The 14,390-nt window shown below is 44.8% G+C and overlaps 2 protein-coding genes across 8 annotated transcripts in view; one reads left to right on the top strand and one right to left on the bottom strand.

The window, feature by feature from the left end:
• COL4A4 (collagen type IV alpha 4 chain) overlaps positions 1 to 12,300 on the bottom strand; it is a 131,602-nt gene extending 119,302 nt beyond the window's left edge. For 4 of the 6 annotated variants that reach the window (XM_053904233.1, XM_053904231.1, XM_053904237.1 and 1 more), the window contains exons 1-2: positions 11,808 to 12,046; positions 9,993 to 10,155 (exon numbers count right to left, since the gene is read on the bottom strand). The gene's annotated coding sequence lies outside the window, so the exon portion shown is untranslated. Of the gene's footprint in view, positions 1 to 9,992; positions 10,156 to 11,807; positions 12,047 to 12,193 lie in introns of those variants that run through there. The other 2 variants (XM_053904232.1, XM_053904234.1) reach the window with 2 other exon arrangements.
• A 47-nt stretch (positions 12,301 to 12,347) lies between these two features.
• Positions 12,348 to 14,390, top strand: part of COL4A3 (collagen type IV alpha 3 chain) — a 133,595-nt gene continuing 131,552 nt past the window's right edge. For both annotated transcript variants that reach the window (XM_019445723.2, XM_019445722.2), the window contains exon 1: positions 12,348 to 12,610. In XM_019445723.2, the coding sequence (XP_019301268.2) occupies positions 12,524 to 12,610 (87 nt within the window). In that variant the 5' untranslated portion in view covers positions 12,348 to 12,523. The remainder of the gene's footprint in view (positions 12,611 to 14,390) is intronic.

The raw sequence follows: 14,390 nt of genomic DNA, 5'->3' as shown, positions 1-14,390 counted from the left end.
CTGAGCTATCTGAAGACTCTCCGAGGTGAAACTGTTCTCAGAGTCTGAACACCTATTTGTATATACCTTTATCTTTCCAAAATAGAATTCCTAAAGGCTCATCTTTGCAAACAAGTAAGAAACGTGCCTCGAAGGATAGAAAAGTGCTCCCAGAAAAAGAATGACAATGCTGTGTCCACCTCAGTGGCCGGACATCTCCTTTCGAGGCTTACACTTTCCATGTTAAGAGATGACTCAACCTTTCCCCAACATATAAGCTGCTTATTTGGTTTTGGTATTTGGAAAATCCCATATTCTTGGGTTGACTCTACCTTCAGATGTTCAAAGAGTTCAGGTTGGTTTGAGCTTTTTAGCAAAAACAGTCCATCTCAACAAGGAAGTATCACAAGGCTTATAAAGCAGGTCATGAATCTGTGTGGTCCATGAACCACTGGAATGTGGTTGGAGCTTCATGTTCTCTGAGAAGCAACACGGAAAAACTTTGAGAACTACTCAAGTAAATTCTTGAGAATGACTCTGAGTTCCAACCTGACCAGCATGCTGCTGGATTGTGGCCAATCCCGCCCCCACCTTGCCTTCCCTGCAGGTTCAGTTGAATTGTTTAAGAGTGCTATGGAGTCCTCAGTTGACCTTGGAGTTGAATCTGCTAATCCAAAGCCAACTGGACTATATCTCAGCTAACCTACTATTCTGCCAACATAGGCTTTTATTATCATTTTCTCCTTGAGGACTCCTCCCAATATCAACAGAAAAGTTGACAACGACCATAATAATGTCACTGCTTGGGAACCGCATGGAGGTGATATATGTTCCAAAAATACACAATGGGTTTTCAAAACCAGATGGGCCCTTCACCTCCAAGCTAAGAATGACATTCTTGACTCAAAATGCTGTATGTCTCTTATCAAAAACACTAATCCCCCAGGTTTCTCTAGGTCTGTGATTTTCCCCTCTGGGCAGGGCCGGGTGACTCTATCTGAATTCTCTGGACCTTTCAGACCTCTGGGAACTGCCTTTGTGTTGAGCTCTGGCAGTAACACCCCATAATCCCAACAGGCAGGGCCCACCCGTACTGTGAGGCTGACGTGTGTCTTTGGTGACTTCTCCCCTCCTCCACAGAGACAATCTGCCTTCTTCTCCTGGTCCATGCATCTCATGGTTAGGGATAACAGCAGGCTCTGGAGTTAGAAAGCCTTGTGCTCAGATCTTGACCACTTAGCCTTGTAACCCTGAGCAAGTACATAACTCCTCTGAGCTTCTGACTTCTCAGCATGTGAAATTAATCCCTGAGAGAATTACATGAGTCTACACTAGTGCCTAGCACAGTGCCTGACATGTGGTAGTAGCTCAAAAAATGTTTGTTTCCTTCCTTCCTAATACCCTGTAGGAGCAAAAGAGCTCCCATACACAACATATTAGAGAAGGGTTAGAAAATTGGGAACTGGAAGCCTGGGCAAAACTCAGGAAGAGGCCAAGATTGGTCTGGAGAGGCAAGAAGATCTGGGGGAAAGAAAAGAGGAATAAGCTATGACAGTCCCTCCCAAAGTACCTATTAAACATAAGGACAGGGGCGCCTGGGTGGCTCAGTTGGTTGAGTGTCCGACTCTAGATCTTGGCTCAGGTCACGATCTCACGGCTCGGGAGCTTGAGCCCCGCATCTGGCTCTGCGCTGATGGCGTGACAGAGGGATCCTGTCTCCCTCTCTCTCTGCCCTTCCCCCACTCTCTTGCTGTCATTCTCTCTCTCTCTCAAAATAAATAAATAAAAATTTAAAAAAAAAACCATGGAGAGAGAAATTATGGAGGGAGATGAAGAATCTTCAGTTAGTGGAGAATCACAGAGTTAACATAAGTTGGAGAAGACCTTAGGAAAAGGCTGGCGTTGGGGTTTATCAACCAGAAAGACAGGTCCTTCTGCTGTCACTGTTGCTGCAGTTCCCTCTAACCCCTGCCCCACTACACACACACACACACACACACACACACACACACACACACACACGCACACACACACACTTCTTAGCCCTCCTTCTCCTCTTCTGCTTTCCTTTCTCCTCCTCTTCTCCGTCATCACAATAGTCACCAACACCACGACCCTAAGAAAGTATAGGGGCACTTGGGTGGCTCCGTCAGTTGAGCGTCTGACTTCAGCTCAGGTCATAATCTCACAGTTCATCGGTTCAAGCCCCGCATCAGGCTCCGTGCTGACATCTCAGAGCCTGGAGCCTGCTTCGGATTCTGTGTCTCCCTCTCTCTCTGCCCCTCCCCAGTCTGCACTCTTCTCTCTCTCTCTCTCAAAAATAAATAAACATAATTTTTTTTTTTAGAAATTATAATGAGCAGCATTGCCAGAGGACCACCTATATGCTAAGCACTGCTAAAGGCTTAACACAGAGCTGCAACCTTCACAATAACCCTGAGTGAAATATTATGATTACTTCTTTTACAAGTAAGTCACACAGGCAGTAAGTGGCATACCCAGGATTCAAACTCCAAAGACTTCCTTATTAGCCATGACACGACACAGCTTCAAAATTCATGAAAATTCATGGATGAGTTTCAGGAATTCATCTCTAAGAACAACTTTAGCCTTCAATAATAGCAGCAGCAGGGAGAGTCATTTCTGAATGTAATGGGAACACTATGATACAAAGACATTCAGCTTCCCATGAAACACCGAAAACTTGAATTTTTCTTGTGTGAAGGTCTGTATGTTTGGGATCGCAAATCTAGAAACTTCTATAGGACAGTTGGAAATCTTAAAGGGCATCGTTTCCCACTAAAACGTAGAAAAGTTGAATATTCAAACATTTAAGGTAGCCATGTAGGCGAAAGAAAAAAAGAAAGAAAGAAAGAAAGAAAGAAAGAAAGAAAGAAAGAAAGAAAGAAAGATTGATTTCACAAAATGTGTCCAAATGAACTTTAAAGGTAAACAAAGTAGGGTGAGTGTGCAGTTGGTTCCAAGACAGGAGGAAAGCTTTGTCTTGGTGAGAAGGAGCATAGTGGTCATGTGAGTCTTGTACCTTTTCTGAGGAGAGCTTAACTATCTCCTTTTCCTCTGCCTGCATTTCTGTCTTCTACCCAGTGTCCACCTGTCTTGTGTCTGGCAGGAACTGGCTCCTAGAAACTCAGAATCTCCTACTGGGTCTCTCCTTTGGGGCAAGACCTGGAACTAGACTCCTCTCGGGATGCTTCTGACCTCTGGAACCTAATAAATGTTTCAAGGGCATCCCTCAAACCCAGGCTTCAAAGCTAGCCCATCCCACAGGTTGCTGCAGACCATAAAACACATTCAGTGTTTCTGTGTGGACATTATGCACCAGTAAATAACTGCTCAAAGCCAAGACAGCATGCTAGGTATGGGAAGAGGATGTCATGTGGGCACAGTGGCCGAGATGACTAACAGCTGGAAGTTTCACGAAAACATAAAGAATTCTATTATTAAAGTAACATTGTCTCCCTGTTCTAAAATTGGAAAGTGAGATTTTTTTTCCAAACTTCAGAAATTAAGGATAAGAAGAGGTCTATATTAGTTTTTTTACAACAAAAGTATTAAGCATATGTAAAAAATAAAATAATACACAGAATTTTGACTATACATGAAAATTATAAGATTTGTAAGTTCAAGTCAACTAAAAATGTAATAATGTTTAAAATTTGAAGTGATTTTCAGTTCACTTGCCTGGCATTCGCCAGAAAGTTTTTTTCTGGAATCAACTCCATATACTTTTGGTACAACATAAATAAATACCTATGATTTTGTTCATTCAAGAAATATCTATCCATCTCCCATTTTGTATCAAATACCATGCCAGGCCCTGTAGATACTAAAATGCATTTTCTTTACCTGAAGCAATCAATATTACTTTTAAGTAGATCAGGGAAAGTTAAAGATGTGTATTGTAATCACTAAAGTAACCACTAAAAATAATTCAGAAAGATATAATAACTAGAAGCCAATGAAAAATTAAAATGGAATACTAAAAAAATTGAATAACATAAAAGAATCCCCAAAAAAGGAACTGAGACAGAAAATAAATGGAGAAATGGCAGACCTAACTATAATCCTATCAACTACTTTATATGAAAATATACTAAAAATTCCTACTAAAAGGCAAAGACTGCCATACTTGATTTAAAAAAGAAAAAGCCAACTATATGCCATAAAATACACACTTTAAATAAAAAGACACAAATATATTGAAAGCAAAGGCCAGGAAAACATCTCCCACACAAATAGTACATACAAGAAAGGCAGACTGGCTATGCCAATGGCACATAAGAGATTTGAAAATAGGAAGCAACACGATACGGATCAGAAAGTTAATATACCAGAAAGCGACACATATCATAAATATAGGGACTTAGTAGCAGAACTTCAAAATACGGGAAGCAAAAATTGAAAAACTAAAAAAAGAAATAGATAATTTTTCAAACATACTTGGGAGACTAACTCTTCTCTTGGTATTTGATAGAACAAGGTAGAAAGTATCAGTCAAGACACAGAAGATCTGAACAACACCATCAACCACCCTGCCCTAATTTATACATATAAAAGACTACACCCAACAACTACTGAATATATATTCTTTCCCCCACGTGGATGTAGTGTGTTTACCAAGATAGAGCATACACTGGAACATGAAACAATCTCAACAGATTCCAAAAGATTGAAATCTTGTGGAGAATTGAATTCAGACTCAACTTCATAAACCACCGGGGAAATTTCCAAATATTTGGAAATTAACACACTCCAAATAACCCATGAGTCAAAGAAAATATTTTGAACTGAGTCATAATGAAAACAACATCAAAATTTATGGGATATAACTTACCCAGCACAGGCAAAGAAAATATATCTATAAACGTTCATATTAGGAAAGAAGAAAAGTCTAAAGTCAATTATCTAAGCTCCTATTCTGGAAAATGAGGAAAAGAAGAACAAATTAATCAAAGCTAAGAAATAATAAAGGTAGAACAGGAACTCAACAGAAGAAAAAGCACTCAAGCAATAGAGGACAATGAATGAAACTCTAACCTTGGCTCTTCAGTTTTTAAAAAGGTAAATAAAATTGATCAACTTGATAAATTACCATTGTCAAAAATGACAAAGGGGAAAACATGACAGACCTACAGGTATTAAAAAGATCAGGGGGGCCTGGGTGGCTCAAGTCGGTTAAGAGTCCGACTTCAGCTTAGGTCATGATTTCACAGTTCATGGGTTCAAGCCCTGCGTCAGGCTCTGTGCTGACAGCTCAGAGCCTGGAGCCTGCTTCTGATTCTATGTCTCCCTCACTCTCTGCCCCTCCCCCGCTTGTGTGTGTGTGTGTGTGTGTGTGTGTGTGTGTGTGCGCGCGCGCGCTCTCTCTCTCTTTCTCAAAAATAAACATTAAAAATGTTTTTAAAAAGATCAGAATCTTATGAACAATTATATACTAATACATTTGATAATGTATAAAAAATGAACACATTCCAAGAAAGATGAAAATTATCAAAACTGACACGGGAAGCAATAGAAAATCTGCATAGCCCTATAGCAATTAAATTCACGATAATTAAATGAAATTCAAAACCTTCCGCAAGGAAAACTCCAGGGTCAGCTGGCTTCACCGGTGAATTCTATCAAATATTTAAGGAAGAAATGACATCAATTCTTCAAAAACTCTTACAGAAAATAGAAGATAGAATGCTAGGCAACTCATTTTATGAGGTAAGTATTACTCAGATACCAACTAGACGAGGATATTACAAGAAAACTACAGATCGATACCCTTCATGAATGTAGACACCACTGTCCTTAACACGACGTGAGCTGATCAAATACACATATATGCAAGTTCAAATTATCTAGGACAGCATAAGCTATTTTTTAAAAAACCAACAACAAAGTTGGAGACCTTACATACCCTGATTTCAAGAACCTGCTCGAAAGCTATAGTACTAAGGAAATGTAACATTGGTGAAAGAAGAGACAGGTATATCAGAGGAACAAATAAAAGACTCAAATATAGACAATTAATTGATTTTCTATTAAAATCAAGACGATTTAGTGGAGAAAGAGAAGTCTTTTCAACAAATGGTGCTGGAACAGCTGGATATCCATATAAGAAAAGAAAATTTAAAACAGATCCTGGGGTGCCTGGGTGGCTCAGTCGGTTAAGCATCCAACTTCGGCTCAGGTCATGATCTCTTGGCTCATGGGCTCGAGCCCTGCGTTGGGCTCAGTGCTGACAGCTCAGACCCTGGAGCCTGCTTCAGATTTTGTCTCTCTCTCTCTCTCTCTCTCTCTCTCTCTCTGCTCCTCCCCTGTTTGCGCTGTCTCTGTCTCTCAAAAATAAACAAACATTGAAAAAATATTTTTTAATAATAAAATAATATATGTATATAAACAACTAATATAACTCAACAGTAAGAAGAGGAACAATTTCTTTTATTTTTTATTCTTAAGCTTGTTTATTTATTTGAGAGAGAGCTCAAGCTCGAGAGAGAGTTCGAGAGAGAGCAGGGGAGGAACAGAGAGAGAGGGAGAGAGAAATCCAAGCAGGCTCCACAGTGTCAGTGCAGAGCCCAACACAGGGGCTCGATCTCACAAACCATGAGATCATGACCCGAGCCGAAATCAAGAGATGGACACTTAACTGACTGAGCCACCCAGGCACCCCAAACAATCAATGTTTTTAAAATGGGGAATCGATTTGAACAGACACCTCACAAAAGAAGTTCTACGAATGGTTAAGAAGTACATGAAACAAGGTTGAGCATCATGAGTTATCAGGCAAATGAAAAAAAAAAAAAACACATTGACACACCACTGTATAACCATCAGAATAAAACTAAGACAGGGGCGCCTGGGTGACTCAGTCGGTTGAGCGTCCAGACTCTTGATTCCAGCTCAGGTCATGATCTCACCATCATGGGATCCAGCCTCACGCCAGGTTCCGTGCTGACAGCATGGAGCCTGCTTAGGATTCTCTCTCTTCCTTTCTCTCTGCCCTTCCTCTGCTCGTGCTCTCTCTCTCTCTCAAAATAAAGTTAAAAAAAAAAGAATAAAATTAAAAAGATTGAGGATACCAAAAGAATGTGCCAGAAATATATGCAGGAGCTAGAGCTCTCACACATTGTAGAGGAGAACAGAGAATGTGGGGGAGAACACGGAATGCAGGTGAGAACACAGAATGATACAACTACTCTGGAAAACAGCTTCTTTTGTAATTAAACATACACCTACCCTGTGGTCTAGCCATGTCACTTCTAGGCATTTACTCAAGAGCACCGGAAGCACACGGGCACACAAGCCTTGCGCAAAAGTATCCACAGCCGCTTTATTTGTAACAGCCCCCTAACTGGAGACAAATCAAATGTCCAACCGCTGGTAAACGGCGTTTGAAAAGCTGATACACATCCGGTGGAAGCAACAGGAACAAACTGCTGTTACACACGGCACGGAGGGATCTCACCAGCATTCCGCTGAGTCAAAGAAGCCAGACACAAAGGGGACGCACTGTTTGATTCCATTTGTATAAAATTCCAGAAAATGCCAAGCAATCTACAGTGACAGAAAGCAGATCGATGCTTGCCTGGGGACGGGAGTGGCGAGAGATGGGCTGCAGAGGGGCAGCAAGAGAGAGAAAAGCTCTGCGTCGTGACTGTGGTGTTGGTGTCACGGGATGAATGCACCTGTGAAGCTCCTCGCATCGTGCACTTTAGATAGGTACTGACTGTTTCTTGTACAAAAATCACAACTCAGTAAATTAATTTTGCATCTATTATGTTAAAAAAAACCATCACCTTCTGTACCCGCCCTCAAAGGCCTTGTAATCCAGAAAAGTAAAATGCAGTACAAAAAGTTGATTTTAGACCACCCTGTTCTATTCTAAGAAGCGTGGAATCAGCTGCAAAGCAGACAAAGAAGGGTTTCTGGAGGCTTTAAAGTAAGCAAGTGCTATGATGTAGATGATGGGCATTACTAACATTCACCAAATATTTCCAGCCCTCTTTGCAGGCGTGTGGTAGTCTTTCCCCATCCCTTACAAAATGAAGTGTGGTCAAGTGACCACTTTGGCCAATGAAACGCGAGTTTAGTATAATGAGTATGAGCCACATCCCCGTGGAAGCTTTCAGAGCAGTTTCTTACTTGACACATCCTCTCCCCCTTCTGAGATGAGAGAACATGTTGCATGGGAATTTCCAGGAGGTTCCTGAGTGGCTATCATAAGCAAAGCATCCTCCCCTCTCTCGCCTCCCCACACTCTGGGGTGAATATGTAATGTAAACAGAGAGGAAAATCTTGTTACTGGAAGCCTCTGAAATTTGGGGACTGTTTCTAACTGCTCCAAAAGCAATCGGTCTTTTCCCATACGACGTGCAATTTTAAGTGGAACTCCGACAATGTCTTAGAAGATGGGTTTCAGAGGGAACTTGCAGGGCACTGGCTAGAAGGCTACCGTAATCCATAGATGGTAAGTGCAGGAACTAGGCAGGAGCTTAGAAAAGCAGTGAAGGAATCCAGAGATGTAAAATGGAAAGAGCTGACAGGAGTTGATAATGACTCTGAGTCTCGAAAACAACCTAAAAGAGAAGGTTTTTGAAAGAAAAGGGATGGCTAAATGGGGAGACGAAGCAAAAAAAAAAAAAAAGATTAAGGAAAGGAGGAGCTACGGCCACCTCATCGAAAGCAGAGGCACATCCCTGTACAATAAAGGCTATAGAAAGATCAGGAACTTTGGAAGAAAACAGACCTGGGTGTGAATCCTGAGGCAACTGGTTACATCACTTAAGTCATTCATTTACCAACAGTAAAGAACGCCAAAAGGACCCCTACCCGCACAGGGCTTACATTCAAAGGGAAGGAAGTGACCACTATACATTTAAGTACCGTGTAGAAAACCCACATGATGTTGTCATTATGGAAAAGGGGCAAAATAATAACATAAGGCTTGTCAAAGGCAACGACCACTTCATTTTGTTCAAAACTTTCATCTGCCATCAACATCAAAGTAGAGATCTCTGTGTCCTTTGTACGTACAAAAAGAGCCATCCCCCCCTTTCCTTCTACTTTACCACATTTTAAGAACCAACGGTGAAAAATCAAGTCCCTTCACCCCAAGAATTCTGGTTTACTGACACTACCTAGTGAGTGTAGCAAACATTTTGTGTGTCTATGTGTGTCTGGGTGTGACTATTTTTTTTAATTGAAATATAGTTGACACAGAATATTACATTAGTTTCAGGTATACAACACCGTACCAAAGGAGAGTGTATGTATGTGGTGGGGAGGTGAGGGATGGGTGGTGAAATCTGGCTTTTAGACAAGCCACTTCTCAAAGTTTAATGTGAGGAGGAATCAGTGGGAGACCTTGGTGAATGCAGGCTCTGATTCAATGGGTCTGGGGTAGTGCCTAGGATTCTGCATTTTTTTTTTTTTTTTTTTTTTGAGTAGGGTCCATGCCCAACACGGGGCTCGAACTCCCAACGCTGAGATCTAGAGTCACGTGTCCTGCTGACTGAGCCAGCCAGGTGCCCTGAGACTCTGCATTTGTAACCAGCTCTCCGGAATGCCGAAGCTACTACTCTCAGGATGCCAAGTAACATTGTTCTAGATGTCTTAGTAGCGGGTTGACCTCAAGGGAGCTAGTGGGGCGTGTTTGACCCTTGCCCTTTCCTACTGAGGAACTCCTACTACTACTGAGTTGAGAAGAGCATCTCTATCTTGTGCCGCCATTTCTAATCGCGTTCATCCTACTTTCCTTTATGCGCCTGGAGAATCAGATCCCGAAATGTGCTTGTTTGGGGAAGACCCTGGACAAAGAGCTTCTAATGCCTTGCTGCACTGGATTCCTACAGCTCCTTGAGGTGGGGACCATGATTACGCCCATTTTACAGAAGAGAAGACGCCAGCCCAGATAGTTTAGCTCACACTAGCAGGTATGGGAAGGACTCAAAATCCAGAGTCTACCCCAGAGACCAAGCTCTTAACAACTGCTTCCTCCTTACCGTGTTTACATCACAGGTTTCTTTCCTGCTCTGTTGCAGCATCAGAAGCGTCTTGCAGTTGATGGCTGCCTCCCATTTCAAAGTCGACAAAGCCAAGTCTGATCTTCTTTCAAAATGACTTGGTTTCAGGAAAAGGAATTGAAATCCAAAATGGAGAAATCTTCTGGAATTAAAAGAGAGGGTATTCAGCACTAGCATTGAGGGGGTTTTTTTGTTTTGATTTTTTTTTTTTGTCTATGAAGTAATGTGAGTTCATAGAATATTATCATACATCTTTTGGAATTCTTGGACACTCATATTTCATCAACTGAGCACCTGATGTCCTACCTAACAAGGGTGCCAGGAGAAGGTTCCTTAAGAGCCTTCCCTGTCAATAGGGAGAAGCTACTCTACCACAATGCAACATTATGTGTGCTAAAGAGTTTAATATATGTCCTTTTGATTTTTCTACAAAGAAGAGACCCTAATTCAATTCAGCTAACCAAAGTTTGCATGTAAAACAGTAGCTCTCAAACACAGTTGCACACAGGAATTTCCAGGGAATTTTACAACACACCTGAGTCCTACCCCTGAAAGGTCTGGTGTGACTGGCTTGGGATGCATTGGGTGTCAGGATTTTTAGAACTTCTTAGGAGATTCTAATGCACAGCCACAGTTGACCATCGCTGGCATGAAAAACAGAGGGAAGACGGTAAAATTCACTCTCCAGCCAAAAAAAAAAAAAAAAAAAAGGGTGGGGGGGGGAGAGGAGATGTCTTCATCCATCCGCTGTTAGGGTTTTGCCTACGTACATGGCTACATAGGTCTAACACAATAATCAACCCTATTCTAAGTGCCAGCAAGTGGTTCCCCACAATCACTGACCAAACCACACGTTTCACACTTGGCATTTGATGGCCACCTACTGCAGATGTCAGCAACACTGCCCCAAAGCAGGGGTGCTTAACATGGAGACGGAATTCAGGTGGCCTGTGAACATATGGCAACAAAAAGCCCATGTCCCTTTTTTCTAACCTTTTCTGGAAGTTCCCCGTTTCCGGCAGTGATGAATACAGGCTACAAACCCGCATCCGCTAATCCTTTCACATCTTAGTTTTGCCGTCACAGATTACGGTTGTTGAACGGATCTGCCGTTAGACAGAGGGTCTTTAGTGCGACGATAAGGTTGCACCTCTGCGGCTGTATCACCACTTTCATGCTCTGATTTGTACTCAGTAGAAGTGACTCTGATTTAATTGTATTTTTCTGTATTTAATGACATGATTCCCAGAAGGGATCTAAAGGCACCCCCCACCCCCACCCCGGAACCAACGTGGTGAGTGGCACATCGGTTCACTGATCTGAAGACAGGGCCCTAAGAAGCAAGACCGTGCGCGTTTGTATCCGCGTTCACGAAAGGCCCTCTCAGGAGCTCGACACCCAGGACGAAGTTGGCTCTTGGTTTTCCCCTGCGTTTCCGCAGATAAGATTCACCCTGAAAAGCCAGTTCAACGTAGCAGAGAATAGGATGGGCTTTCTCTTTCCCCTCAGCTGCCTCCTGCTCTTGGCATTCCCGAGTGCCCAGACTGCCAGGCTGGTAACTCGAGCCTCCAAATTAATCAACACACAGCGCCCAGTTCAAGCCCAGGCAGACAAGCCCGGGAGCCAGACAAGCTCTCCTCTGGTGACCCCGGGGCCCCAACCCCGCAGCCCCTCCCGCCACCCTCACAGGCCACGCTTCCTCCACTGCCCGCCCCCGCCCCGCACTCCCCAGGGCAGGTGCCCGGGGCCTGGGGGCGGGCCGCGGTGGCCCCGACTGGGCGGTGGGCGTCTTACCTCGTGGGGGGACGCTCGCCGCGCCGGAAGCCGCTAGGTCGCAGCCCGCGCGGCGCGCACGTCCCGGTTCCGCCGCGTCCGAACCCACGCGCGACCCGGCGGCCTGGTCCCTGCGCTTTCACCGCCCGGCGCGGCGGCTGCACGTTGGCGGCGGGTGGAGAAGCGGCGAGAGGGCACCGCCGCGGGAGCCGAGAGCAGGCAGGGCCGCCCGAGTGCCGACGCCCGGCGCGCCTCCCGCTTAATCTGGGCACGGCCGCTGGCCACTCCCCCCTCCCCGCTCCGCCGCCTCTCCAGCGCACACCCCCAAATTCCCCACCTCCGACCCGCGCCCCCCAGGCCCCGCCCCGGCCCCAGGACCTCGGGAGCATCCTCTCCGAACCCCTTACCCTGGATCCGCGCCCACCTGCCCCGCAGCGCGCGGCCTCCGCTGCGCTCCTGGGCACGGTGCCCGGCTCGGAGGGACATTGCCTGGTGAGTTGAAGGGGAGGGGGGACGAGGGCGGGACCTGCGCCACTTCTTCCCTCCCTTGGAGCCGCAGTCAAAAGCCTCAGTGGGGAGGGACGGACGGCGCGGCTGAGCCCTGCAAAACCCGCCCCGGGCGGGCTGGCGAGGCGAGCTTCACAGCCGGGCTCCCCAACCCGCGCCGCGCGAGGGACGCGGTGGCCGCAGAGCCTGCGGGTCACTGGACACGCCGGGGCTCTGAGCCGGCGCCCACCATGCGCCCCGGGACGGCGCGGAGGCCGCCCGCGCTGCTGCTGCAGCTCCTGCTGGTGCTCCTGGCGGCGGCGCCCACGACAGGCAAGGTGAGTGCGGGGCGGCGCGACCCCCCAGCCCCGCGTTCCGGGGACGCGCGGGCCCCACCCGCGGGGCGCAGTCCTGGGAGTCCCTGCCCGGTGCGCTCGTGCCTGGGCGGGCAGCGTGGGGATGCGAGCGAGCGGGGGATGCCGGGGGAAACAGGTGGAATACGCTGGAAGAAGGCTGGTTGGGAAAGGCAGGGAGCAAGCTGGTCTGGTTCCGTAGGAGCCAGGGATACTGGGGAAAGTCTCCAGAGGTAGATGATAGATAGATAGATGATAGATAGATAGATAGATAGATAGATAGATAGATAGATAGACAGACTCCAGAGGTAGATGATAGATAGATAGATAGATAGATAGATAGATAGATAGACTCCAGAGGTAGATGATAGATAGATAGATAGATAGATAGATAGATAGATAGATAGATAGATAGACTCCAGAGGTAGATGATTGATAGATAGATAGATAGATAGATAGATAGATAGATAGATAGATAGACAGACAGACGTGGGTAGATAATGGCCAGGGATGAGAACACCGGATATAGAGACATGCGATGTCACACTGGTGAATCAGAGCAGGCAGCATGGCCTGGCAGAGAGCACAGAGGGCCCCAGCCCTGACATTTCTTAGTTGTCACCTCACACTGAACTCTGACCTCTCTGGGGCTCGGTTTCCCCCCTGGTTCGAACTCCCACTCCAGTGTTCTGTCAGCACTGTTGGGAAAAGCTAATGCCATCACTGAAAAGTTAGTAGCACCTTAGAAATAAAACTCATGTTAGGATGAATTAAGCAGTCTGTCACTTTGATTTTGACTCATAACTTGAGAGATCCCAGATTCACTTAAAAGCACTCCATACTTCTTATTCTTTGCAATTAAAGATGAACTGGGTGTCCTCCAAAGTGTTTTGATTCCTAGTTTGACTTACTTGATTTGAACTCAGTGGAAGTGAAATTTAACTTCTCAGATGACTTCTGTGATTTTTACACGTAAAAAGTTAATTTGGGTGTTAAGGCAGCGTCGGTGTCATTCCCATGGATGAGCAGTTTTACAATTTCATGATTGAGATTGTAATTGGAGGTCAGTAGTCACATAAATAAATGTCACCTATAAAGATCGTTAGAGTCTATGACCACATGTTATCTATTTTTTCTTTTAAGTTAAGACACGAGAGATGAAGCTAAAACCCTCTTTGGCATCTTCATACCTCTTTCCCTCCCTGTCCAAACAAAGGTCATCCACGGACCACTTCGTGTTTCTTTGTGGACATTTTCTGTGCATTTACATACTAAACAGACTCACAAACAACATGTAATTTTATTGGTGGTTTTTAACATAACTGATACCATGCTATATATATCCTTTTGCAACCTACAGATCTGTCCATGTTAGTATTTAGTTAATTTATTTATTTATTTTAAGTTTATTTTGTGTGAGAGAGAGAGAGAGAGCATGAGAGGGGAAAGGGAGAGGGGTGTAGAGAAGGAGAGATAGAATCTCAAGCAGGCTCCATGCTGCCAGCCCAGAGCCTGACAGGGGCTCGATCTCACTAACCATGAGATCATGATCTGAGCTGAAATCAAGAGTTGGGAGCCTAACCAACTGAGCCACCCAGGCGCCCCTTGTCCATGTTAGTATTTAAGATGGATTTACTTCTTCTTTTTGCCCTGTTGCATGACTTTCCACGATATATGAATATGCCAAAGTTAATTGAATCATCCCCCTATTAATTTACACTTAGGTTACTTAGTGTTTTACATTCTAAAGGATTTTGTGAGCCAT

This window comes from Panthera pardus, unplaced genomic scaffold, assembly GCF_024362965.1.
Source record: "Panthera pardus isolate Hobbes unplaced genomic scaffold, ASM2436296v1 HiC_scaffold_10, whole genome shotgun sequence".
In the NCBI taxonomy this organism is placed as follows: Eukaryota; Metazoa; Chordata; class Mammalia; order Carnivora; family Felidae; genus Panthera; species Panthera pardus.
Note: the sequence above shows the minus strand (reverse complement) of the source record. Positions and strands in the feature narration are given on the sequence as shown.